At 51.7% G+C, this 24085-nt stretch overlaps 1 protein-coding gene across 1 annotated transcript in view; it reads right to left on the bottom strand.

The window, feature by feature from the left end:
• Positions 1-5991: 5991 nt before the first annotated feature.
• The window catches only part of MED13L (mediator complex subunit 13L), a 229361-nt gene continuing 211267 nt past the window's right edge, over positions 5992-24085 (bottom strand). The window contains exons 19-31 of the mRNA XM_045296704.1: positions 23580-23803; positions 19071-19263; positions 18147-18561; positions 17277-17496; positions 15942-16130; positions 14014-14237; positions 13773-13915; positions 12647-12805; positions 11704-11880; positions 11087-11241; positions 9837-9998; positions 9044-9156; positions 5992-8432 (exon numbers count right to left, since the gene is read on the bottom strand). Of these exons, the coding sequence (XP_045152639.1) occupies positions 8300-8432; positions 9044-9156; positions 9837-9998; positions 11087-11241; positions 11704-11880; positions 12647-12805; positions 13773-13915; positions 14014-14237; positions 15942-16130; positions 17277-17496; positions 18147-18561; positions 19071-19263; positions 23580-23803 (2507 nt within the window). The 3' untranslated portion in view covers positions 5992-8299. The remainder of the gene's footprint in view (positions 8433-9043; positions 9157-9836; positions 9999-11086; positions 11242-11703; positions 11881-12646; positions 12806-13772; positions 13916-14013; positions 14238-15941; positions 16131-17276; positions 17497-18146; positions 18562-19070; positions 19264-23579; positions 23804-24085) is intronic.

Genomic DNA, 24085 nt, shown 5'->3' on the forward strand with positions numbered 1-24085 from the left:
GGACAGACACTGTCCTGTGACGGCTTTGTCCTTCAACACGGATCTTGAGATGTCCTTCAGGAGGAGGAGCGTGACACCATTCCCCCTGGCACGTGTCCTGCCTGTCACAGGAAACCACACGATTTTCTGATTTAAAGTGGCAAATACCGGTCCATTGTGACCCCCTCCCTCCTATAGTTCCGATTTGGATGCGTTCCATAGCATTTCTGACGACGACCCCATTTTCCCAGGTCCGTACTTAGTGCATTCCAAGTTCCGGTGTTTTGTAGATGTTTGCAGCTGTTTGGTCTCTTGGCGAGTCCTGGCCCATGAGCAGAGGAGGGAAGGCTTTGCACCGGCAGGCTCTAACTGTACCCCACTGCTCTGGTGGGCTCTGCTTTGAGAAGGCAGCTTGTCTTCGGTCATTGTGTGAATGTCTCATGTCTCACGTGGGGACCCGATCTCTGATCTCTGACAATGCTGTTTCCGTTCGTGAGGTTTCAAGCATCTGACAGTGTTTGTTGCTACCAACCAAGTTCTCATGGCCGAGTCCCCAGAAGGGGAGCAGCCTGCGCCTCCTTCATCATCCATTTTTAGTCTGGAAGGCCCGCTGAAACCTCACTCTGAGTAACCCTGCTGGCATTTGAAATACCAGTGACATCGCATCCGGCATCACAGAGAGACACAAGCCACCGCAGTAGAACAAAGTGACATCCCCACTCCCAGGGCTTTTTTTCCCAAGGTGTCTGTAGGGGAGGCGCCGGTGGGAGAGCATGTGCTTTGGCCTCTGACTGCTGCACAGTGCAGCTCCCGAGGAAGAAGCCCAAAGCTATCTCCCGGCACATACAGAGAGGCACTGCCAAGCCTCTGTGCCCACCTGTCTGTGCACTATAAACTGGCCAGGTGAAAGCCAGATAGATACCTCTTGGGGCAACCCCACACCTGGCCTAGCCACCCCACCAGAGTCTATCCCCAGGGGCTGCTGGCCCACCCCCAACCCTCCTGATAGAAGCCCAGAACAGCACACCTTTTTGCCTCCAAAAAAACCATGTGTAAATTTGTCGGTGAAGGTTGCCCCCTGGTGGGCATCTGGGCACATAACCAACATGTGTGCAGCCTGGGCTTGGTCTGCGAACAAGAGGAAGGTGTACTGGCAGCAACAGGGGGCCCGGCAGTGCCTGGACTCAACCACGTCCCACCCAGAGTAGCAGAGAGCCCAGATCCAGGCCGACCTTAGGTGCTTTGCCAGGGGATAGCTGGTGCTGTCCGGTGAGTGTTCACTGCTAGCTGCACATCAACCGTTCAAACCCACCTGCCACCCCAAGGGAGGAAGATGAGGTTCGCCGTCCCCAAAACTACTGACAGTCTCTGAAGCCCCATTTTGGTTGCTGTGGTCGGAATCGGCTGGATGGCAGGGGCTGCGTCTGGCTTGGAAGCAAAACCACCACTGTGGGTGTTCACTGGTGTTATGGAACAAATGACACTTTGGTAGCAGGGGCAGGGAGTAGCGGGTGTAGGCAGCAGGGGTGAGAATGAGGGCAGGGCTGGAATCAGATGCAAAGAGGCTTCCAGGTGATGGAGGGCCGGATAACATTGAACATTCGGCAGGTGCTGGCTGAGGGCCTCTCCTGCCTATCAGAGGTGGGTCTGAGCCCGAGGGGAGAACATGGCTGTGCCCAGGACCCTGCTGGCCGGCGCCACTCCAGCGGGGTGTCTGCCCCCCGCCATCCCCCAACAAGGTGCAGCATCTTAAGATTCGCGTAAGACCAGTCTGTGGACAGGCATTATGGGTGTTGGCAATGGGCTGTGCTTCTGAGGGGCCCCATGGAAGCGGGGGCTCTCTGTAGAGAGGACTGCTTGATTTGTGGGGGAGGGGGGAGAAGCCAGAGACTGAGGTTACTGCATGGGGGGTACCGTCCATGGATGGGGGGGGGGGGGGGGGGGGGGGGCGTGGGCGGGAGTTCCACTGTGGTCAGCAGGCACTTCTCTGCAGCTTCTAAGTTCCATGAACCCCCACTGACTTGGCAGTCGCCACTCAAGAGCGACCCTGCAAAGCTGTACCTCTGTGCCGGAGCAGCCCACCGCGTCTCTGTCCCGCAGAGCCAAGGGCCAGTGTGAACCGCCGACCCTGCAGCTGTCAGTCTGCCAGGCTGACGCGGGCGAGGGGTGGTTCTCATGGTGCGGCTGGGGAGGGCTGGGGAGGTTGCAGGCCGCCTTGAGCAGTGGTTTCAAAGGTAAAAAGCAAGCCGCAGAGCCCACACACACAGAGGCCAAACTGAAACCAGCAAAGGCTTGCAGGTGTTTCTAGATGCTGGGCGACAGTCTCAGGATGCTGCTGGGGAGCGCACACCCAGTGAAAGGCCGTGGGATGCTCTCACTCTGTAGGAAGGAATGAAGGTCAAACACAGCACTGATTCTAGCCAAGGTAAAGGCGGCGGGCTGTGTGACTATCAGGGTCATTTAAAGCAAGGATGACTCTGTAAACGAAAGGGACGGGATGCAGAGATTCCCCCGGGCATCCCTGGGGCACCCATCCTGCAGTGCTGAAGAACAGAGGGAGGGCAGCTCTGCTTCGCATGGGGGGCGTTCCAGCCCCTCCTCTCCACCAGTGACAGCACTTACCAGTACTTGCCGCCCAAACGAGCACAGATGGTGTGACATCGTGCCAGGTGGCCCAGCTGTCAACTCTCACAGCCTCCCGAGGCCCGTCCAGTCTGCGACCTGCCACGCTGTGGCTGCTGAGAACTTTGTAGAACCCGGTGAGGTCGGATTGGAGCTGAATCATTAAGCGTTTCCTTTCCATTCCTAAAAGTTTAAATTAAAAGACTGGAAGTGTAAAAGGTTCCCATCAGATCCGACTTTATTGCGTTGGCAAACGGCATTTACTCTTAACCATTAAGAACATGAGATTCTGGCCTGGCAGTGTCGTAGGTTACACGTCAGGCCATCAACAAGCAGTTCCAAACCACCAACCACTCCACAGGAGAAAGGAGGCGCTCGGCTTCAGGAAAGATGTGCCGTCTGGGAATCACACAGGGGCAGTTCTATAAGGTCATTGAGTCCGCATGGACTCGAGGGCAGTGGGTTCAGTTTGCTGTTGTTCTAATGTACGCCACACGCGGAGTTTTGGGGAGTTAGCACAGAAACACTGCGGCTGGCCACCTCGGTAGGGACATCTTATTGCACGTTGCAGGAGGAGCTGGGCCGCCTGGGTTAATGGCTGGCAGTGAACTGCCCATTTCCATTCACCGATCTTATAGAGGAGGCTTCTAGAAACATGAAGTGCATTGTGGGTCTCGGGCCTGACTGTCCCCAGGACGGGACACAACTGGGAGTGAGTGTTTGAGAAACCTGATCACTGCCTGAGTACATCATCTTAAGACAAGATTACTGTCCGAGACACTAACTAAATGTTAACTCAAAGGCGGCTTTAAAAGAAGGAAAATGTGGGTGAAGAAAAAAAAGAACCAAGGGTCTCAAAAAAAACCCAAAAAAACCCAGGAACAACCCCCCACCACCCCAGGCATGGAGAATGCAGTCAGTCCCATCACCCAAGTCACAGCTCCTCCGTCCCTCCTGCAGCCAGACACCTCTGCGCTTCTGATGCAGGCGGCCCTCTCCTAGGAAAAATACCTATTCATAAGGAAGTGTGCATATGATTTGGGAAGGAGCACGGGTGCAGTGGTTGTACGCCGGGCTGTTGGGGTCAGTGGTTCAAACTCACCTGCTGCTCCACAGGATAAAGAGAGGCTGTCTGCTTCCATAGAGATCCCGATGCTTGGCAGTCCCTGTGAGGGAGTTCTGCTGTCCGGCCCGGCCACTGTGAGACTGGCAGGAGTGGGCTTTTGGGGGTGGGGGGTGGGGGGTGTTTGACACACACCCAAAGCCCCCAGGCTGTCAGTGTCTACCTGTCTTGGCCAAAGCGAGGAGACAGGAAGGAAGCTTGCCTTGAAGATAACAGGAACTTGAATCCGGCCCTCCCGAGAGCCAGGGCAGACACCCCAGAGATACGCAGAAGGTGAAACAGCAGATGGCGGGGCGCCCGCAGGCAGTTGCTTCAGGAAACTCTAACAACAGAACTGAGAGTGATAAGCTGCTAAGAGGGGAACCCACTAGGAGAAACCGGTGCCCATTGTGATGGACTGGAGAAGGCCCCGCCACCGAGTGTGGCCACCCTCTCACCCTTCCTGTAGACCACCGGGAGGACCAACCCAGGCCAAGAAGGCCGAAACGTAAAGGAAGAAGAAACATCCGTTTGCTAAACGACTCCCCCAACAGGTATCTGAACCTGGAGCTCCCCTGACAAGACTCCCCATTTCTGAGGTTCAAGGGAATGCACCCTTTCACAAGTCTGAGTCCACAGAACTCTCCTGGTGCCGCTTCTCAACTCAGCCGGGTGGCCAGTGCCTCAGTTTCCCAGGAAGCGGCTGGTTAGGAGCAACGTCCCAGGCTTGCTTGCTAAGAAAAGAGGTACTGAGGAACCTGCCTGAGAGGGCAAACAAGCCCACTGACCAGGAAGTCAACACTGCAGCTCAGTGAAAACCCAGTCCGACCAATCAGAGGCCACACGTCCAGTCGATGTGGCCCATCTGTTCCTGCAGCAGGGGTCCCCTGTGATGGCCTCTGATCACAGCTCCGGATGGCCAGTCTCACTGAGTGACCATCTGCTTCTGTGAGACCCAGAAACTAAGTTGTGCCTGACATACAGGCAGGACAGGGGCCCCAGAACCAGTGATATGCAAATGACCTTGTGACACACCAGGCCAGATGGATGTGAAGACGGACCCCAGCCTGTGCCCCGCTGCACACACACACCGGGGCTGCCCCAGGTGCCGAGCTCTGCCACCCCCTGGCAGCATCTGCTCATTGTCAGTGACTGTCCTGGAGTCCTCGCACCCTCCCCAACGCCTACCTCAACCTGCCCGGGACTGCGGTGTCCGCCCCCAAAGCAGCAGGCGTCATGATGCTTTGACCTGAGGACTGTACCCCACGTGGGAGGCGGCCAGCAATCAGAGCGACCCCGGAATCTCTAGGGGCGCCTCCTTAGGTATGGACGCCGCTGAATGATGACCGTTCAAAGGAGCGATTTGTTGAGAGAGAGAAGCTTGATTCGAAGGCAACATGGGGCGCTGTGTAAAAGCTGCACCTTGCCAGCACGTCAGACTGGTGGGTTCAAACGGGAAGCGGCTTCTTTCACCCAGCCCCACCCTGCTCAGAGGCGAGGAGCAGAGGTTCCCGGATGTCCTGTTGCAGCACAGTCCTACGAGGAGTCTGCTTCAAATCCTGCTGTGGACAGCCTGCTCCTCCCTTGGTGGGGGCTGGGCACCGTGTCCCCCGACCGATCCCTGGGCAGCAGGATCCATGCCCCAGCCCAGGTGTCAGGAGGACGGATCAAGTTAAGTGGACTCCAAGGCTGGCGACCCCTGACGTGCCCAGATGTTGCCCCAGGATTCCACTGTCACTCACACAGTGTAGCTAGCAGCAGCAGCTGTGAAAGCACCACGCCTACTCTGGGCGCTAACTGCTACATTGCACACCCAGTGCCTGAGCTGAGCCACCTCCTCTGCCCACCCAGGAGACCCAGCCCACGGCTGTCTTCTACACTTGTTCTCCTTGTGCAGAGGAGTAGAATCCCACCATCATCGAGACCCAGCAGGAAAGCCAACAGCCAGGTGTGTCCGTCCTGGGACAGGTGCACTACTCCATGCACACCGTGGGCTGGGCTCCAGGCCATGTCCCTACTGCCCTCACGCCTGGCTCAGCTCAGAGCCACCCTGCCGAACAGACCCAGGAGTCACGTGTGCAAACTGTAATACAGCCGGGTGTGCTTTTCCCACAAGCTGCCTCCGCTACAGACAGACTGGATCCCCACACGTGGGCGCAAGAGGCGTCCCCTGAGCATGGGAGCACCCCCTTCAGAACGGCTGCAGGTGGGGCAGGGCGCCGCTTACTGACTCCAAGTCTTGGGGTGTTCAGAGGTGAGTCGAGGCAGGGAAAAAAGCCACTCAAAAGTTCAGTAATTCAATAATTTATTCCTCTAAAAAAGTGTGTAAAAGTATATAGCTCTCATCCACAAGGTATATATGAATGACATTTAAAATGGAGGCCTTTTATCAAAGTCTTTAGTGTACTGTACCAGCGCTATACTGTAGTTTCTCTTAAATGAACTTCACATGTCTTTGTATTCTTTCCAATTGTTCGCTATATATAAAAGCAGCTCACTGCAAAACGCTTGAAGGAAAAGGAAACAAAGGAAAGAGAACGCCCAGAGCTGTACAGCTCTGAAGCGACACACAAGCATGCTGGCCCGCCCCGCCCGTCCCCCTTTAGTCCAAACCGTGGTCAGAGTTCTGATTTCTGCAGAATTTCCAAAATTAAAAATAAAAAAAAAAATAACTTCTCACTCTGTAGCAAATCCAGGGCTTGTACATTTCAGATTAATTCAGTAAAAAACTCACAAGTAAAATAATGCATATTTAAGGGAAATATTATACAGACTTTTCACACAGAAGTACATAAGATTTTTTAAAATCTATTGCCATTCATTTATTTTTGCACAAAAACGTATAAATATGTCACCAGCTTTTCTTAACTTAAAAAACTTAAATAAGACACCCGATGAAAACTACCCTTTGCTGCCTTTTTTTTTTTTTTTTTTTGAGTTTTCGTAGGGGTTTTTTTTGTTTGTTTTTTATATTTCTTTTTTAAATTAGAATTGGGTTTCTAGGGAAGAAAAGCCCCCTGCATTAAAAACAGCCCGTTTAAAAAAAAATCCAAAGTTCTGATGAAGTCTGGGAAAAAAGCAACCCCAAAGTGGTAAAAGATTACAAATATCTACTTTACAATGTGTCTTCTCACCAGGATAATTTTATACAAGTCTACAATCTTCATCATTTTATGCTCTTCAAAAGACCTTGGGAAATTTCCTTTCTGATTAAGAAAAAATAGCACTGCAATATTTTTAAAGTTGATTTTACACTGTACACATTAGATACAAATGGTTTGATATATCAGATTTGTAACCTATACATTGCGAAAGGCGCCCCCTCCCCGGCGGCACAGAGAACCCCTAGTCCAGGAACACGGTCCTGCTCTGCTCCCATGGCCCGCCACGCCATGCCACTCTGCTTTCAAGATAATGTTTTAAACGTTAGATCATTTCAAGAAAAATACTTTTACAAAATCATATTGATTATTACATTTTTCTTTTTTGTTAACAACCATGATGTGGAAGTCTCTTGGAAGAACGTTTAGCTGTGCGGGATCCTCTCCCTGGCAGTCTGCAGGGGGCTGCCTACTGCGGGGCAGCACCCGGCACCGCGAGCCGTGAAGACAACCCTCTCGAGCCTGGAATGAGGAGTCGTGAAATGCTTCCACCAGCCACGGTCACTTTTTAAAAGGCGTTTTAAAAAAGTCCCACCATGAAGGCTCAACTTCAAGTACGAATTTATGTTGTCATATTTCTTTGAAATAAGATTCCTATGGTCCACAAAAAATTCACCCTATTTATAGCTGATTTTCTGAGCAAACACTTTTGATTGTGATATGTACATGAGTCCCGTTTGATCCAATGAGGAGAGGCCTGGCTTTCGGGAGCAATTCATTGGGAAGGAACTTGCTGCCAGGACCCTGAGCTGGGCGTCTGCCTTCTGTACAGAATCATGGCCCCTTCTAAGGAAAGTGGCAGAACCTTGAAAATCCAGTTTGTTCTTAACCAAAGCTACTGCTGGAATGAGACTGCTTAGACACGGTCCTCCCAGCGGTGGGCCCTCCTCCTCCGAGGACCGAGGTACGCAGTCAGAATCCCGTGGTAGAGCTGAGCTGGCTTTCAGCTACTGTCCCCGGTCCTCACAAATGAAAACAAAACCATCAACCCCCCACCCACCCACCACGTGACAGAACGACTTAAAATAAATAAAAACATGAGGCTCTCTCCAGACCTTCCTAGGAACACACTGGGGAGCTGTCGGCAGGCCCGGAAGCTGGGGCTCAGGCCACCCCGACAGCTAGAGGGTTTTATCCAAAGGCTAAATCACGCTCCTGTTTAAACAGAGACCGAAAAACAGACTCTTGTGCAAAAGGATACTGTCTCTTCTGTTGCCCTCTTAAAACCAACCCTACCAACCCTTCCTGTGGACCAGTGAGTGGGGCCACACACAGCATCCACGGGCGGAAAGTCGCTGCTTAGGGAGGTTTCCAGGTAGGTGAGAGAAGTGTTCGTCCCGCGGTGATGAGCACTGTGGAGAGTAGTCTGAGGAGAAGGGAGGGCCATTTGCAGAGTGGAGCGGGCCCCTGGACCCTAGAGGCCAAGTGCTTTCCTTTAGAGGATGTTCATGATGGCGTTGTACAGCTGAGTGAGCACCACAAAGTGGACAGGGAGGCAGGAAGTGCGGTCCTGGGTGGCTGGGTTGCAGGTGAGCCAGGACAGGGCATTGTACTGCTCCAGGACAAACCTGCGAGAGATGGGCCACGTTGGGCGGGCCTGCAGAGCACAACCCGTCCACGCAGTTCTTCTTGTTCCCTGCCCTCAAGGTCACCCCAATTGGGGTGTGGCAGCTGAGCTGGCTGGAGTATCTGACTAGCACAAGGGGGTTCCGAGATGCAGTCTTTACAAAGAAAGAAGGGGAGGAGCTTGTTTCAGGGAGACTCGGATTCTCTCTGACTCGAGTTTGTCGGCCAGAGGTACCAAACTCATGGATGACTTTTCTCAGTATGTGAAGGCTCACCTCGGTCTGTGTCCAGCAAGGCGCCTCTTACATGCCTGCTTCACTACAATTCCCAAGTCATTTAGGAGTTAGAAAATACTTACTTTCTCACAGTAGATAAGGAGTCAGTTCTGATTCAGTGATCCTACATACACAACAGGACAGAGCTGCCCCTGCACTTTCTGAGACTTTCTCCCATGGGATGACTCATGGTTTCGTACTGCCGACCTTGTGGTCAGGAGGCCAACAGACGGGTCCCTTTGGGTTTCCCAGGTGACGCTGCCCCTCCCACCAGACAGCAACTTTTCCATCAGCACCAGAGGAAGAGAACTGCCGCCAGCATTGGGAACCAGTGTTACCTTAAAACATCAGATGTGGTCTTGGAGTCCAGAGGGTGTGGCACCCGCTGCGAATTCCTGGCAGGGAGAAGTTCGTCCGTCTGTGCTACTGAGATGTGGTGGTGCAGTGACGCCTGGAGAGAGACCGGTGGTAAGTGGGAAACCGTGACTCAGCCTGTGAGGCCCTCTTCTTATTGGGAATGGGCAGACAGCAAACGGAGCTTAACACCGAAGGAAGTGGGAATGCTCGAGCACCCTTCTTCACTAGCAGATAAATTCACGTCAGCCCTATCAGACAGGGTGGAGCTCTGCCCAGGGGACTCTCTATGGGAGCAGAAAGCCTCACCATTCTCCCACTCTGAAAGGGAAGTGCTTATACTAGTTGTTGTGGGTTTGGGTCATGGGTACCATCATGTAATCTGTACAATTTCTATCTTCTAAAAAAATGTCTCCATATTTGGTTTAGTAAACCCATCTTCATTGTTATGATAGCAAAAGATTAAGTTTTACAGTTTGTATCTGATACATGGCTTCACAAAAAGAAGGCGTGAAATAACCTCTCTTCCCAGCATCTCTTTGGGTCAACTCATTCCCTAGGCCCAGAGAGAGACGGCCAGGCCTCGGGGTTTTGCTGACCTGTTGGTAAAAGTGGTGTTTGTTCTAGATCCCCTCACCTAGAGGGAAGAAGTGATCTTTTGTTGTGTGAGTGTCGGCACCCAGCCTTTTCCAACAAAGCTCCCGGGCAGCGGGAGGGCGAGTTATCTGCCCCACTAGGGACTGCGTGCGCCCGTTCTGCAAGGCCCAGCACACCAACCTTGAGGAAGAGGGGGCACTGGTTCTGAGCCTGCGGGCAGGACGACCAGAACCACGGGGGGAGGTTCTCGGCTTTGGCAGTGGAGACGAAATACCCGAGGGCCAGTGGCTGCTGCTTCAGCTCTTCCGGGGCCTCTCTCGACAGCAGACGCTCACCCTGGCTCTGAAAGACACAAGATCAGCAGTGTCCAATCCCTTTCCCACAACTCTAGGTCACAGGCAAGCGAGGAGGCAAACTTTGTGGCTTGTGGAATGTTAAGTCTGGTGATCATTCCGATTCTCAATGACCCAATTGTAGATTTTCTGAGGCCAGACAGCCCCTTTCTCTCAAGGTACAACTGGTAGGTGTATACCTGTGGTTAGCGGTCCTGAGGCTGACCGACTGGTGAAATTACAAGGTGACAAGATCAGCAGTGTCCAATCTGCTGATCCACTCCAAGCGATGCCCACTACGGAGCTGCTAACCACAGGACAGCGGTTCAAACCCACCAGCCGCTCCATGGGAGGAAGACGGGCAGACCCTAGGAGTCAACTGAGCAGCAGGAAGGTTCATCTCTGGCAGCTGCAGGCTCTTCACAACTGCGCTCTTTTCCAGCGACCCACCAAAGCCATCCAACCGGCTACTGTCAAAGACACCTGTCTTCGCCAACAGGGGTTTTCTGTGGACACTTTCTGCACCTTCAGCAGGGCACCCTGAAAACTGGGACATCCCAATCTTATCAACTACAACTACCAGGACTCCTCATTCCTCCTCTTCCGTGTCTCGGAGTCACCCTGCTCTCAGCTTCGAAAAGCAAAGGAGCCTGTGTGACAGGGAAATGGGCAGGAGCCAGAGCCTGGGGTTCAAGGCTCCGGGACAAGAAGGTAGTCTGTCACCTCCCTCTAGCTAATGAACCAGAGGTTCCATTCCGCATGTGTGTGCGTCTCCACACGGGTGTGAGCAGCGCTGCTTCTGTCCATGTACGTCTCTGCCCATTTCCCAGAGCTAGCAGCCTGGTGGGGAAGTGAGGACACAGCAACCATGTCCACTGTCGCCAACGAAGGGCTGGCAGCGCAACACTCTCTCTCTGAGGGACCACGGGTGCACGCCAGAGCGCTGTCGCCTGCACCCAGGCCATCGTCCAGGACCATCTTTCTGACTACACTGAGGTAGGCACCAGGAAAAAAGAACACATTTCAGTTCCCGACAGAGCCGCAGTCTCCCAGAGCAGAGCACGCACCCCCGATGGTTCCGTCGTTAGGAACCCTTACCCGACTGTGCTGGAAGTGCGAGCCCACACCGATGCCTGAGGGAGAGCCGGGGGAGGGGACGGGGGAGGAGTTGGGGGAGGAGTGGAGGTTCCCAGTGATCAAGATGCCGATGTCATTGTCCATGTCGTCTGGGAAAGGGAGGTCAAACATGTCGTCTAGAGGGAGGAGAGAGAGAAGGAACAACTATTAGAGGCGCCCCAGGTCTCCTGAGTCAACGAAGTGAAACCCAGAACCGCCTCTGCACAGCCACCAAAGGCGACTCCGTCTGTAGACTGAGCCGTGAGAGCTCCCAGCCATGGGTCCGGCCAGAAGGGAAGGGTCAAAGAGGAAAAAATTAGCACCCGCAACCCAGACACCGTGAACGGGCTTTGAAAAGGTAGTGGAGAATTACCCTGTCTTTTAATCCCATTATCCACAGACTTCCCTCATTTATAAAAAAGGGCATCTTTCCTCCTGCTCCATTTCATAGGGCAAAATGTCAAAACAGTTTCAAATGTAATTACTCGTTATATCTTAAACAACAAAGTCTTAACAAATGCCTTACGGAGACTACGTAGTCTCTCAGCTTTCACGGTGCCCAGTGGTTACAGGAAGAGACCTGCCAGCCTGGCACTCACCATTGTTGGGACTGAAGCCGTCTTCATTGGGATAGTGGGCTGGAGCCACCTGGATGGTTGATGACGTGGGGAACACCAAGATGTGTGTGCAGGACGCATCCTGAGGGGTGTTGAGCTGAGATGACTGCATGTTGAGGGCAGTACTTCGGCCAAAAACAGAGCCCATCGTGACAGCATCTTAAAGAGAATGAAAACCAACTCCCCTGTGAGGATCCGGGCCATCAGCAGCACGGTCAGCAGTTCAAACTCACTACTGGCTTCTCAGTAGGAAGAGGAGGCTGTCTACGCCCATGAAGAGCTCCAGCCTTGGAAACCCTGGGCTGCCGAGTGGGTTGGTCTGTTTAGTCTTGAGAAAAATGGCCTCGGTGCCTGCAGCTCTGATCAGGCAGGCCCCTCCACACAGCGGGTTACACTACCACTGACAACTATTTCCAAACATCAATATCCCAGTTAGCTGTGGTTACTTACACTGTATATAGAACTGTAGGAACGGTGCCTCATTCAACTCACTCTTTATCAGATCTAACATTTTATTACACACTGAGCTCTGGCTCATGCTCCTCACTAGGATCATCGAAGCCCTCAGTGAGGCCAAGAACAGCCACTCGGGTGGGTGGCCAGTGAGGACTATCTCGATGTACCAGCTGCCTGGTTGCCGAGTTTTTTTACACCAGCCTGCTCTTTTACACCCCATGCCCACACGCATTTACTGAGCAGACTGTGGTGCGGGCCTGGGTGTAACATGCCTCAGCCCTGCCCGCCTCACCATCCAAACTCTTCAAAGGGGATTAAAATCCATACCTGGCTAACAGAATCATGCCGATGGACTCTGGCCTGACCCAGACTGAAAAATAACTCTCGTTTCTGTCCCAAACGGACCGACGGGCCCTGAAAGGAGCCGTAAGGCTACGCCTGCCCAGACTGAGCCCGGGCAGCAGCTTACCTGGCATCACCACAAAGGAGCCCTGGGGCTCCATGGCCACCAGGCAGGCACTGAGGATAGAGGGCGAGTCAGCAGCCGAGATGCCACACATGCGGCACACGTCCTTGAGCTGTTTGCTGATTGTCTGCAGGGAGCACTCTCCCAGGAGGATGCTCCAATCTGAAATCAAACGCCAGGGTCTCGTGAGGTCACAGGGGCAGTGCAACCTAAGTCACCTGGTGACGGCACCTGGCCCACCTTCTCCTACTCCACTTCTCCTGTCACTTCACTGGGGAACAGAGCAAGGCAGGGGCTACGATGCGGTTGGCTCTTCCCCTGCATGGCCAGGGATAAGGGGCCCGCTCAAGTGGACAGACAACAGGACACAACTTCCTCTTACATGTTTAGTTTGCTGTGGCCAGACCAAAGTGAGGCGGGACAGCAGACGGACAGCGAAGGCAGAACCAACCCAGGCCCAGGGCCCCGGCCACACTAGGGAAAGGAGAGCGGCCTGTGTGAGCCCCAGTGTGACCAGCCCAACGCTTTCAGGAAGTAAGACAGCCATTCCGATAGGAAGGGTGGGAACCCAGGTGTGTGCCAACAGACTGTTTGCACCAACTGCTGGGCAGCCCGGGGACATCGCTCACTGCAGCATTTACTGTGTGAGGGCTTCCCAAATCCCCATAAGCATTCCCAGTGAAGAGACAACGGCACGTTCTGGTGCCGGCAGGTCAAGGGCCTCCCTCCAGTGTCAGCACTTCTCCTGCCGGCTCCCAGCCTCCCCGTCGTCTTGTTACTCTCTCTGCAGCCACTTTGATGAGAAAACCCCGGTGGCGGACCAGATCTGCAAACCATTGCCTAGATACCCAAGACTAGGCTCTTATGGCTTTGACATCTCTGATGTAACATTGTATGTTTAAAAGTAGTTTGTTGTCCTTGTTTTGTGTGCTGGGGGGCTCCATTTGAATAAAGAAAAGCTTGAAAACCACTGGGTTATCTGGTATGTGCCTAAAAGGGCTTCCACCAAGATCCCCAAGTGCTCTGTAAGAATCACCAGTGGGTGTGGGGTGGGAAGATGAAGGGGGCTGACAGAGGCTGGCGTCAGAGCCTGTCCACATGCCACCCCGCTGCTGCAGGCCCCTCTCACCTTTAAGCTCCCCGTGGCCCAGGCGTCCCAGCCGCCCGATGACGACCCTCCAGGGAAGTGACGTCATCTGGACGATTCCGATGCACCACTCCCACAGCTTCTGCAGGCCGATCTTACGCGCTGAGACCTTGCTCCTCCGAGATCTGCAGGCAGGGGGTCCCGAAGAACTCGGTTATTACAGTCTTACATGGAAAGACAACCCGTTAGATGCCAAGAGAGCGGAAGTACGCAGGGGCCTCACCTGTTTGGTAAAGCAATATTTACAATGCAGGTCTCCAGCAGCTCCCCGTGGAGGTCAGTGCATGAGGCCAGAAGCCAGCGCTGGTCATGAGACAGGCAGTAGCCCACAAAGAGCACGTTGTATTTCTGGCTGGCCTCGCCGAACGTCTCACCCAGCTCCGTCTGCTTGTCTTTGATTGGAGCCAGGATGAAGGGTGGGGAGTAAAGCTGGATAGGGCTGGGCCGCTGGAACCAAAAGCAGGCCTGCGTGAGCACCGGCCTTTTGACGCAGCCTTTCCACCTCCACTGAGTGGTTATGCACACACACGGGGCTTCAGCAAGCTCATGGGGAACTGCAGCCCCGCGTGTGTGCAGAATGCTAAGAATCCTGCTGCCATGACCTAGGCTGGGAAACCCCCACTATTCTATTTTTGAAAGTAAACTGGTCCCACTTCATTAGAACAAGGAAATTAGAACCACAAGAAGTTACTGCTACTCATTCACCAGAGTGACCACCATTTCAAAGGCAGGAAGCACCAACCAAGGTTCAGAGAACCCGAAACACCAGTTCTTTTACTACCCATGGGGGGGGGGGGGGGCTGTCGGGCACAGGGCCCATCCATAAAAGGGCTGGGCAGTCACTGCTACGGCTGAAGGAAGCACGCGCTAGGACCCTGTGGACAGGGACCAGGACCAGGACCAGAAGGATCTCCACATTAAGACCCGAGGTACAAACTGGAAATAACCCACTAATGGTAGCACGGATCATAAATTGTGGTACACTCACAAAACGAGTATTCAACAGCACACAGAATAAAGGGATGCACCCCAACGCCGTATGGAAGATGCCAGATTTGAGAGGGTGCAAAGTTCAGAAACGCGCCAAGGGAGATGGAGATGTGACTGCTCTTGGTGGGGGAGGCTGGGCACTGTGCGGGTCCTACTCAGTGAGCACTCGGCCAGCAGCATGTCTCTGCCCCTAGACTACACGTGTGTGTGCACGCGCGCCGCACTCTTCACACAGGCAAGCTAAAATCCAAGCAGCAGCTGTTACCTAAGACAACACCGTCATCTGTGTTGCGGCTGTGGCACCCAGGTGACTAGTGAAGGCGCCACGGCAGAGCAGCACGCTGTCCGTGGCAGGCCAGGAGCAGGCATTTCAGACTGCGTGGGCCCTGCAGTCTTTCTCTCAGGATGTGACTGGAGCCCTCAGTGCCCACCGATGAATGGCTACCAATAGGGATTTATCCCCTGGGGACCTCGTCCCAGGCGGTGAAATGGAGCGGTGTGCTAATGGACACGAAGATGGGAAAGAAGCTGGAAGAGTTCAGGCTTTTACTTAGGAGCGGGATGACTAACTGTGTTACACAGCCCTCCTGGCCCACCCACATCACCAGCTCTGTGGTTGTGAAAGTCTCCCGTGAAAAGCCGTCTGCTGGTGTTATTGTGCATGCAGTGGTTGAAACTGGGTTTTCAAGGCTTTGGAAATTCTAAACGTGGCACAAGATGGTTTTTTGTTTGGCTTTGGTGCTCCGCATTTCCACCAGAAGCATGAATCCACGGAAAGCTGGTTTCCACTTCCATCCGAGAAGAGGAAGAAATCCACTCTCGGGCAGAGCGCTGCTGCAAGTGTGGGCAGCAGACACCAGGGCAGGGGCAGCTGAGAAAATGTGGAGTATCTCCCTGATGAGTGGAAGGCACAGCTTCACTTCAAAATGCGAAAAGCATAATACCTCTAGTTACACTGAATGTTTCTATTTACACGTGTTAAGTATATTTGCCAAATGAGGTACCATGTACCAAGAGTTGACTTGTCTGGGTTCTTAGGGCAACATCAGACTTCAGCGGAGGGAAATGAGCCCTGCATGGCTCTGGATTAGTTAGAGCCACTCAGACTGGTCTTTTTGGTTTCTGTGCTTCTTGGCAGGTTTCAGCCCTGCCTGTACCCACCTCAGGGTTCTTGAGGGTCATCTCAATGCTGGCTGCAGGCCCGAACCCCGTGAGGGATTTAATGTGGATCTGTGTCGGCAGCGGCCGCCTGCACTGGCAGTACACGGAAAATGCCATGGACTTCAAGTACTGAATGTAGAACACGTGCTCATCCTTCATTGTCTGCAGCATGTACTGGCAAGGCACAATCTACAACACAAACACAGACAGAGCGGGTCTAGTCTGAGGACAAAGCAGGAGTATGGAAGGACACGACCTCTTCACTTACACCTGAGCTTTAACACGGGTACACGTCAGACCATACACTTCAATCCCCGTTCCTCCCAGTGGTACCAAATCTGAAATTACAGCTGTTGCCAGGAATTTAAGAAGAGGTGTGTGATGTTTGTCACATACATTGCCATTGAGAAATTAGTCTGCCCCTTCTGTTCCTCGCTGGGTTCAGGGTTTGAATGGGAGCCCCGTGGCCCTCTATGACGCAGATGCTGTGCCCAGCTTCTCTAGGGTCAGATCGCCCATGGCACAATCGGCCAAGCCAGGGAACCAACAACCAGTTCAGAGGGCACTCATTTCTATCAGTTCATTCTCAAAGATGGCTGTGGTGAGGGCAGCATTAGATTCAGCTAAACCCTACAGCCCCTCCTTTGTCCCTATGAAATCACAGCAGCACTGGAACTGTGGTGTCAGAAGCTAGTGTCCACCTAGAAGAGTCCACTTCAAGTGACACACTGATTTCAGAAAAGCTATAAAGGTTTTTACGACTATTTCATTCATAATCGGGGTTTTCCCCTACTGTAAAAGCAAATAAATACCTACTTAAACAGAAACGGTTGAAAATGGGAAGTATATAGTGATTCAAAAGGTGTGAGAATTTTAAAGTAACACAAGGAAAAGTTCATAAATCATGTTTTAAAAAAAGACAATACTGATAATATAGTCTAGGCTATAAACGCAAACATCTAATTAGGCTAGGGATGATCTGAACATGCTGCTGAACCTGGGAGGTGGAATCACGCATCTTTCCTTTGATACCTTCCTGTGTTCTAACAGGAGCCCTGCTAGTGCAGCAGGCCATGACTGCTAACCAGAGGTCAGCAGTTCAAACCCACCAACCAGTCTGCAGGAAAAAGATGAGGTAGTCTACTTCGTAAAGATTACCGTCTCGGAAACCTTACAGGGCCAGTTCTCAGTCTTAAAGCGTCACGATGAGAATCAACACAGCGGGTTTGGTGGCAGTGGGTTTCGTTTTGAGGTTTTTATTATATTGAAAAAAATTCTAAAGCCTGAACCCTTTCTTTACAACTTCAGCAGTAAACAATAAATTTGAACAGTCACCTGGAGAATGAAAGAGTCCCTCATATGCTCAGGTAAATTGTCCAGCATCTCCGTGTAGCAGCGCATCAAGCTCAACAGCCAGAAGTTCCCGGACGTGGAGTCGTCCTCTGCAGTGTAGGTGAAGGGGTCCACCATGTAAATGACCACAGCTGGGGGGTAGGCATGGCTGTCTGCAGAGTCGGGCTCCGTGGGAATGCCGATCCTCTCCCTGTCTGTCACACTGGGAAGGGAGGCACTTGTGAGATGCACAAAATAAAACGGGGTCACATGGAGGGAGGACTAAGAGGGCAAGAGCCGCATGGCACTGAGTACAGGTCCAAGTTCACTTCAGTGAGTGCCACACTACCAAGAAAAAGGCAAACCCACCCAGAGCGGGCAGAAAAGGACAAGCGTCCTTCCCCATGGAGATCACCTCCAACCTCCTCTTCCTGATGTGTGAGATGTTTCACATAGCAGTCTTACAGAATGCTATCCCTCTGAGGGTTGCAAATTTCTTCAGACCAACCAGCTTGACATGTATGGAAGGACCCCTGGTGTCATAGTGAGTTACAAGTTGGGCTGCCAACTACAAGATCTGCAGTTCAAAACCTATTAGCTACTCCAAGGGAGAAAGATGTTACAGCCTCAGAACCCCACAAAGGCAGTTCTACTACTCTGTCCATCCTACAGGCTCCCATCCCAGTCAATCGACCTACAGCAATCAAGGAACAGTAGTGAGCGTGGTTCTGGGATACAGTGTTCCAGTGCCGATGGTTACTTTCTCTGGGGAAGAAATTGAGCCCTTTACTAGGCTCGAGAGACTAATGCGGTCAAGGGGTAGAGGAGTCCCGCTCGGAAGCCACTTGCTGGAACCAAGCACAAGGCACATACCTTTCTTGTCCATCCTGCGAGGTGCTCTGCCCACACTCAGGGTCCCCACCACAGCCGATGGTCCCTTGCGCTCGGTCTGCAGAGCTGCCCCCGGCGCTGGGGTTCTGCCCTCCAATGCTAGCACTGAACCCCGAAGAGGCAGCAGTGCTTATCTGGCTCATGCCTGGGGCAGAGGTGGAAGCTGAGACGGGGGCCCCGGAGGCCCCAGGGCCAGAACCACTTGCAGGGTTGGCAGAACTGCTGTTGGAGGTGGGGTTGAACGCATTGCCAGCTTGGGGTGCTGCAGATCCTGCATTTGGCGCCAAGGGCCCAGCACTCCCCGGCGGGGCCTGACCCGGTGCTGTTGCTGGTGGGCTCTGGTACTTGGGTGGTGTCAGCAGGCTGCTGTCCAGCTGCAGGGTGGCTAGATAAGGTGCTGGAAGAGGACACGTAAAGGTAGCTTCAGTGAGGGCGGCCGTGTCAGAATGAACCCGAACTTCAGCAATTTAAAAAATATGATGCTTTCAGACCACAAAGCCTATCATTACATCAACTGAAATGCTAGCTCAACAAGTAAACAAGCTGTATTATGCAGACATGGATACAATAGGAACAATTCTGGGGGGAAGCTTCTTTTGGAGAATGAATTTCTCCTGTGTTAACTCTCTCCTTGTGGACTCACTCCAAGGGCCCTTCAGGCTCCTGGGTGCACACTACAAAATGGGGCCTTGTGCATCTCCACAGGTCTCTGGAAAGCGTGGGTTCAAACAACTCAACTGTCATGGCACCACGTTCCTGGAAAGGGGGGAAAGGGGGGGTGTGTGCCGGAGGGGTGAATTAGACAGGGCTGCTCCAGGCAGCTTTACCATGTTTGAAAGAACGTGAGTCTACGAGGAGTGTTCTCCTGCCCAGTCCCCTTTGCCCAGCCAGCAAGCTCCCGCTTACCTAGGTGATGGCGGCAAACTTTCGCATACAGTTTGAGTCTGGAATGATTGTCACTCTCCTCGCTGCCCCAAGGCTGGCTGAACCACTCGCTCACCAGCTCCGAGGTCAGCTTCTGTGCCCCACTCTTCCCCACACGCATGATCCCGTCCCGGAGCACTTTGCAGATGGGTTTGTGCTGCCCCAGCCGACACATCTGAAAGAGAGTTCATCGCACACAGGGGCAATGAGCAGGGCAGTCCGAACAGCCCTAGCATGGTGGCCTCTCCGCCTCTTCTCAGCTTTGCAACGAGCAGCCCAGACTCATGAGCCAGCCCTTTCCGACAGCTGTCACATGCCCCTCTGCGGCTGGCTGCCTCTCCCGAACCTAGAGGGAAGCCTCTGATAGGACAGACCTAAGCTTGCCCTGCGTGTCCCCCTCATCCACCCACCCAAGTGACAGATGACTGACATGTAAAACTGCCTCTGGGGCTGACTGAGAAGACGTCTGCCTAAGCCTCTGAGATGATGCCCACGCAGGACACATCCCCATCAGACACCACCGCCACCCTCAGCGCCATGTGCTAGGCTGAGGCAGGCACCTGTAGACCACCCACTAGCTGAGCTCACTGCAACAGGGAGCGTGCCTACCACTTTTTAGTTACTTTGGGTCACAGATTCAGGTATTTGTCTCCTAAGGCATTACATGGGTACAAAGAGCGAAGAATTTAGACAATGTACCTGCCAAAGGGAAGCTGCTAGGTACCTGCTCACCAGCAGGAAAGGCAACACCATTAGCCCCAACTGGAGCAGAGGAAGTGAAGGCTCTCTCGCCCTGTGCAATCCACTGGTGTCCTCTCTCTGCTTAAGCAGGTATGGCTCACAGCCAAGTGAGCAATCCTAGAAAAAGGTCTTTGACCCAGACCAGTGACTCCATAAAGCTGTGTAGCTTATGTCCAAGACTTGAGTGAAGGGACCGCCTAGGCTTTAGAACTGCGTTGACAAGTTTCCTGTGTTAGGTCAACTGTAATTTCACACTGGAATGCATCCGTGGAGCAGACCCTGCTCACCCATCACAGCATGGCAGGGTTCTGTCAGTGGCTTCTCTGACAGCACACACCTCCTCGCAAAGCTGTACCCATTCACGGTGCACGACTGAGGCAGTGAATGTTCTACTATGGGATTTTTTTAAAGTCGAACTTAGCACCTGACCTGAAAGACATTTTACACGCTTGTGATGTGCCTGTGACTATTTTAAGCACTTAAAATACTAATTCTATTTAATCTCACCAAATATAAAGAAGACATTAGAAGCATCCAAAGAACTTTCGCAGAGAAAGAACTTTGACTTTTCAAAGACTAATGTGTTTCTAACTTGTTGAGAGCAATATAAATCTATACACTTAACGTATATACTCGTGTATAAGCCGAATTTTCCAGCACTTTAATGCAGTTTTTGTGATAAAATTAGGTGCCTTGACTGATATTCAGGTCAGCTTATACGCAAGTATACCTGATAAATATATAAGATGATCTATTGGGTTTGTAATTACTATGGTCACATCTGTATCCAAAGTTTCACATTAAAACAACTATGTTAAATAAAACATCATAGAAAAACAAGAGCTAGGATGAAATTGGCAATACCAACTCAAAAGATTACATGGGAACTTTAGGAGGCATTTTATGCTAATGGAGGAATGGCTACTCACAAAAGGAAAGGCACAAATGGTTGTACAACTCCAAGAATGTAATCAGTGTCACTGAATTACACATATAAAACTTAAGACTTAGTGTTGTGAAATCAGTCATAATTAAGTCACCTCTCGTTAGGAAGCCATGTACAACATAGTGACCCGCTCCTGGGTCCTGGGCCATCCACACGAGCGTGGCTACACTTGAACCCTCTGTTACATTGTCATCTCATTGTGGGGCCCGCTCCCACACATGATGTCCTCCCTCCAGGGAGTGGTCTTTCTGAGTGAGAGAGCCATGTTATTGGGTACCTGAGACAGAAACCTCACTTTCTTCGCTTCGAAGGAGCATGGTGGCTATACTTCCTCCAAGATAGATGCTTGCTCTTTTAGGCAGGCCAATGCAGATTCAGTATTAATCACCAACATCATGAGAGAATGGCATCACTTGATCTCATCAACTTCACTCTGAAGGTGCAGTCTGGCTCCCTCTCTTCTGAGGTAAGTTCATTTGCTCTCATGGCAGCCCATGGTGCTTTCAGTAGTCTTCACCAGCCCCACAGTGCAAATGCATCCATTCTTCTACAGTCTTCCGACTTCACTGTCCAGTTTTCACATGCACATGAGGTGAGTGAAAATACCACGGCTTGGGACAGGTGCCCCTTAGTGCTCATATTAACATATTTAATACTTTAAATAGGTCTTGTGCTGCAGATTTGCCCAACACATTATTTGATCTCTTGACCGCCACTTTCATGAGCATGGTTTGTGAATCCAACTTGATAGCTGTTCAATCTTGTCTCCGTTTACCACAGTGTCCTCTACTGGCCCATTTGTGAGAGGTTTTATCTCACTTACATGGAGTTGTAATCCACACTGAAGGCTGTGATCCTCGATTTTCATCAGCAAGTGCATCAAGTCCTCCTCAGTGTCAGTAAGCAAGGTGGGGTCATCTGCACATCCCAGGTAGTTGAGAAGCCTTCCTCCCATCCGGATGCTGGTTCTTCTTCACATGGTGCAGCCTCTCAGATGATGAGTTCAGCAAATCAGGAAGCATGACGAAAGGACACAACCACGTACTGTCCTCATTCTGTTAGCATCGCTGCCTCTTGGCTCAGGGGCAGGCCCCACGTGAACACACCCACTTCACTGTCCTCGAGTTTCTATCCCTGGCAACGTTATCCAGTTTGTGGTCCGCACAGTTGAATTCCTCTGCAGAGTCAATAAAACACAAAGAAACACGTTTCTGGTATTCTCTATTTTCAGCCAAGATCCATCTGATGTCAGCAGTGATACCCTTTGTGTCACAGTCTCTTCCAAATCTGGCACAAATTTTTGTCTCTGTGCTACTGCAGCCATTTTTGACTTATCTTCAGCAAAATTTTACTCCACATAATAGTAAGGATCATCTTTAGTAATTTCCACATTCCGTTCAGTCGCTTTCCTTTGGAATGGGCACAAATATGGATCTTTTCCCATCGGCTGACCATGTAGCTGTCTTTCAAATGCCTTAGCATAAATGAGTGCTTCCAGTGAGCCCTCTGTTGGGGGAGCATTTCAACAGGTATCCCGCCAATGCGTAGAGCCTTGTTTTGCCATTGGTGACGCCCCCTTCAGTGCAGCTTGACTTCTTTCGATGCCCTCCATTGTCTATCTTATATTACCTCTTGAGATGGTTGAACATGACTCTGGAGTCTGTCTTCTTTTAATGCTTTCCACATTCAGCCCATAGAATCCTTCAGTAAAGCAACCTGACGCTTTGAATTTTTTTCTTTAGCTCTTTCATTGCAAATGCAAAAGTTGGTCACACGTGTTTCTTCACCTGTCAGTAGGGATTGGTAGAAAAATGTGTCCAATAGTCCTATTACTTGGTCTAGGTATATAGATAACATCCGTCATTGCTAACATGTTGTACTCCGAGGCCGATCATGAAATTTTCTTCTTGATGATGGCTGCACCACCACTCCATGATGGATTCAAAATGGCCACCACCAGACCAGTTCAGCACACAAATCCCAGCCCAGGACATCAACCTTCAGGTGTTCCATTTGATTTCTGAAAACCTCCAATTTTGCTAGATTCATTTTGCTGGCATCCCATGTTCCAATTATTGATGGATGTTTGCAGCTGTTCAATTTTGAGTGGTGCCACATTAGCTAATTTGAGTCCAGAAAGTCCCGCTCCATCTTTGTCTTTAGAGTTGACCCTGCTGTGATTAGGGAAGCCTTTCACAGATCAATTTTTTAAAAATTCTCTTTTTCTTCAGAGATCGCCAGTCTTCTTCCAAATCTCAGCTCCACTAAAACCCTGAAACCTGTCCAGCACAAGAGACCCTCGTGGTATTTGACATAAGCTTTCTGCATCACCACAACATGCTGACCACCAACCACAGTATGACACACTGCCACAAGGGGTGGGAGTACGTGTGTGAACATTTTCTCTAGGTTCCGAAATGTTACAATGTGTGCAGGGCCTCCTCCTTATCCCTCTCAAAAAAGCAACCAAACAAAATCAGGGGGTTAGATCCACTGCCTTTACTTTTCCTGCTGAGCACGGCTCTTTGGAAACCACAAGCAGCCACAGGGGGAATCAGCTCTGGGGTCTGGAGATGCGTGTGAAGGCTGGATCAGAGAAGCCTTCTAACTGTGTCAAACCACGGCGGGAAGGCCACTGACTCCTGGAAAAACCTGCCAATTTGTTCTTTTCTTCATCCAACAATGATGGAAATTTCCCTTGCCATTGCCTCTGAAGACACTTGCTCTTTCAAACTGAGTCACCAACAGGAACCTCCCCCCGAGGGCTCGTGTCATCAGAACAATGCTCACAGTCTCACTCTTACCTCATACACAGCGCTCAAGTCCCTGAAGAAAGTTTTGGCTCCTTCGAGCAAGGCCTCGTTTTCTGGACACACCACAATATAGGCAACGTCACGGTGGCCCCCATAGGGGTCCAACAGCAGCCTCTCCCAGAATGGCAAGGAAAATGGTGAGATGGTGAGGAAGTCCTTGTCATAGCCCACCAGCAGAGTGGGGATGGGCAACGGCTCAGGAGATTCTTCTGAACCTAAAGACAACATTGTCATTTAGCAGGGAGTCTGAGGCCCTGGGCCCCCCAGCCTGAACAATTTACAAGTTCCTGGCACCTTGCTCGATAAGTTCTGGCATCTGGAATCTCATGATTTCAGAGTGACACTCTGAAAAATATGTTCTCAGATTTTTCAGATGAAATGGACCTTCATTAAATGAGTCAGACAGAAGGCGAGAACAAGTTCAAGCTTGCTGTCTAGTCAGCAAGCCTGCCTTCCCTACAGGAGCCTGGCCATGAGGCAGCAGCTGGGAGCGGTGC

This window comes from Echinops telfairi, unplaced genomic scaffold (genome assembly GCF_000313985.2).
Source record: "Echinops telfairi isolate 266 unplaced genomic scaffold, ASM31398v2 ScPeMD7_7412;HRSCAF=8450, whole genome shotgun sequence".
Taxonomy (NCBI): Eukaryota; Metazoa; Chordata; class Mammalia; order Afrosoricida; family Tenrecidae; genus Echinops; species Echinops telfairi.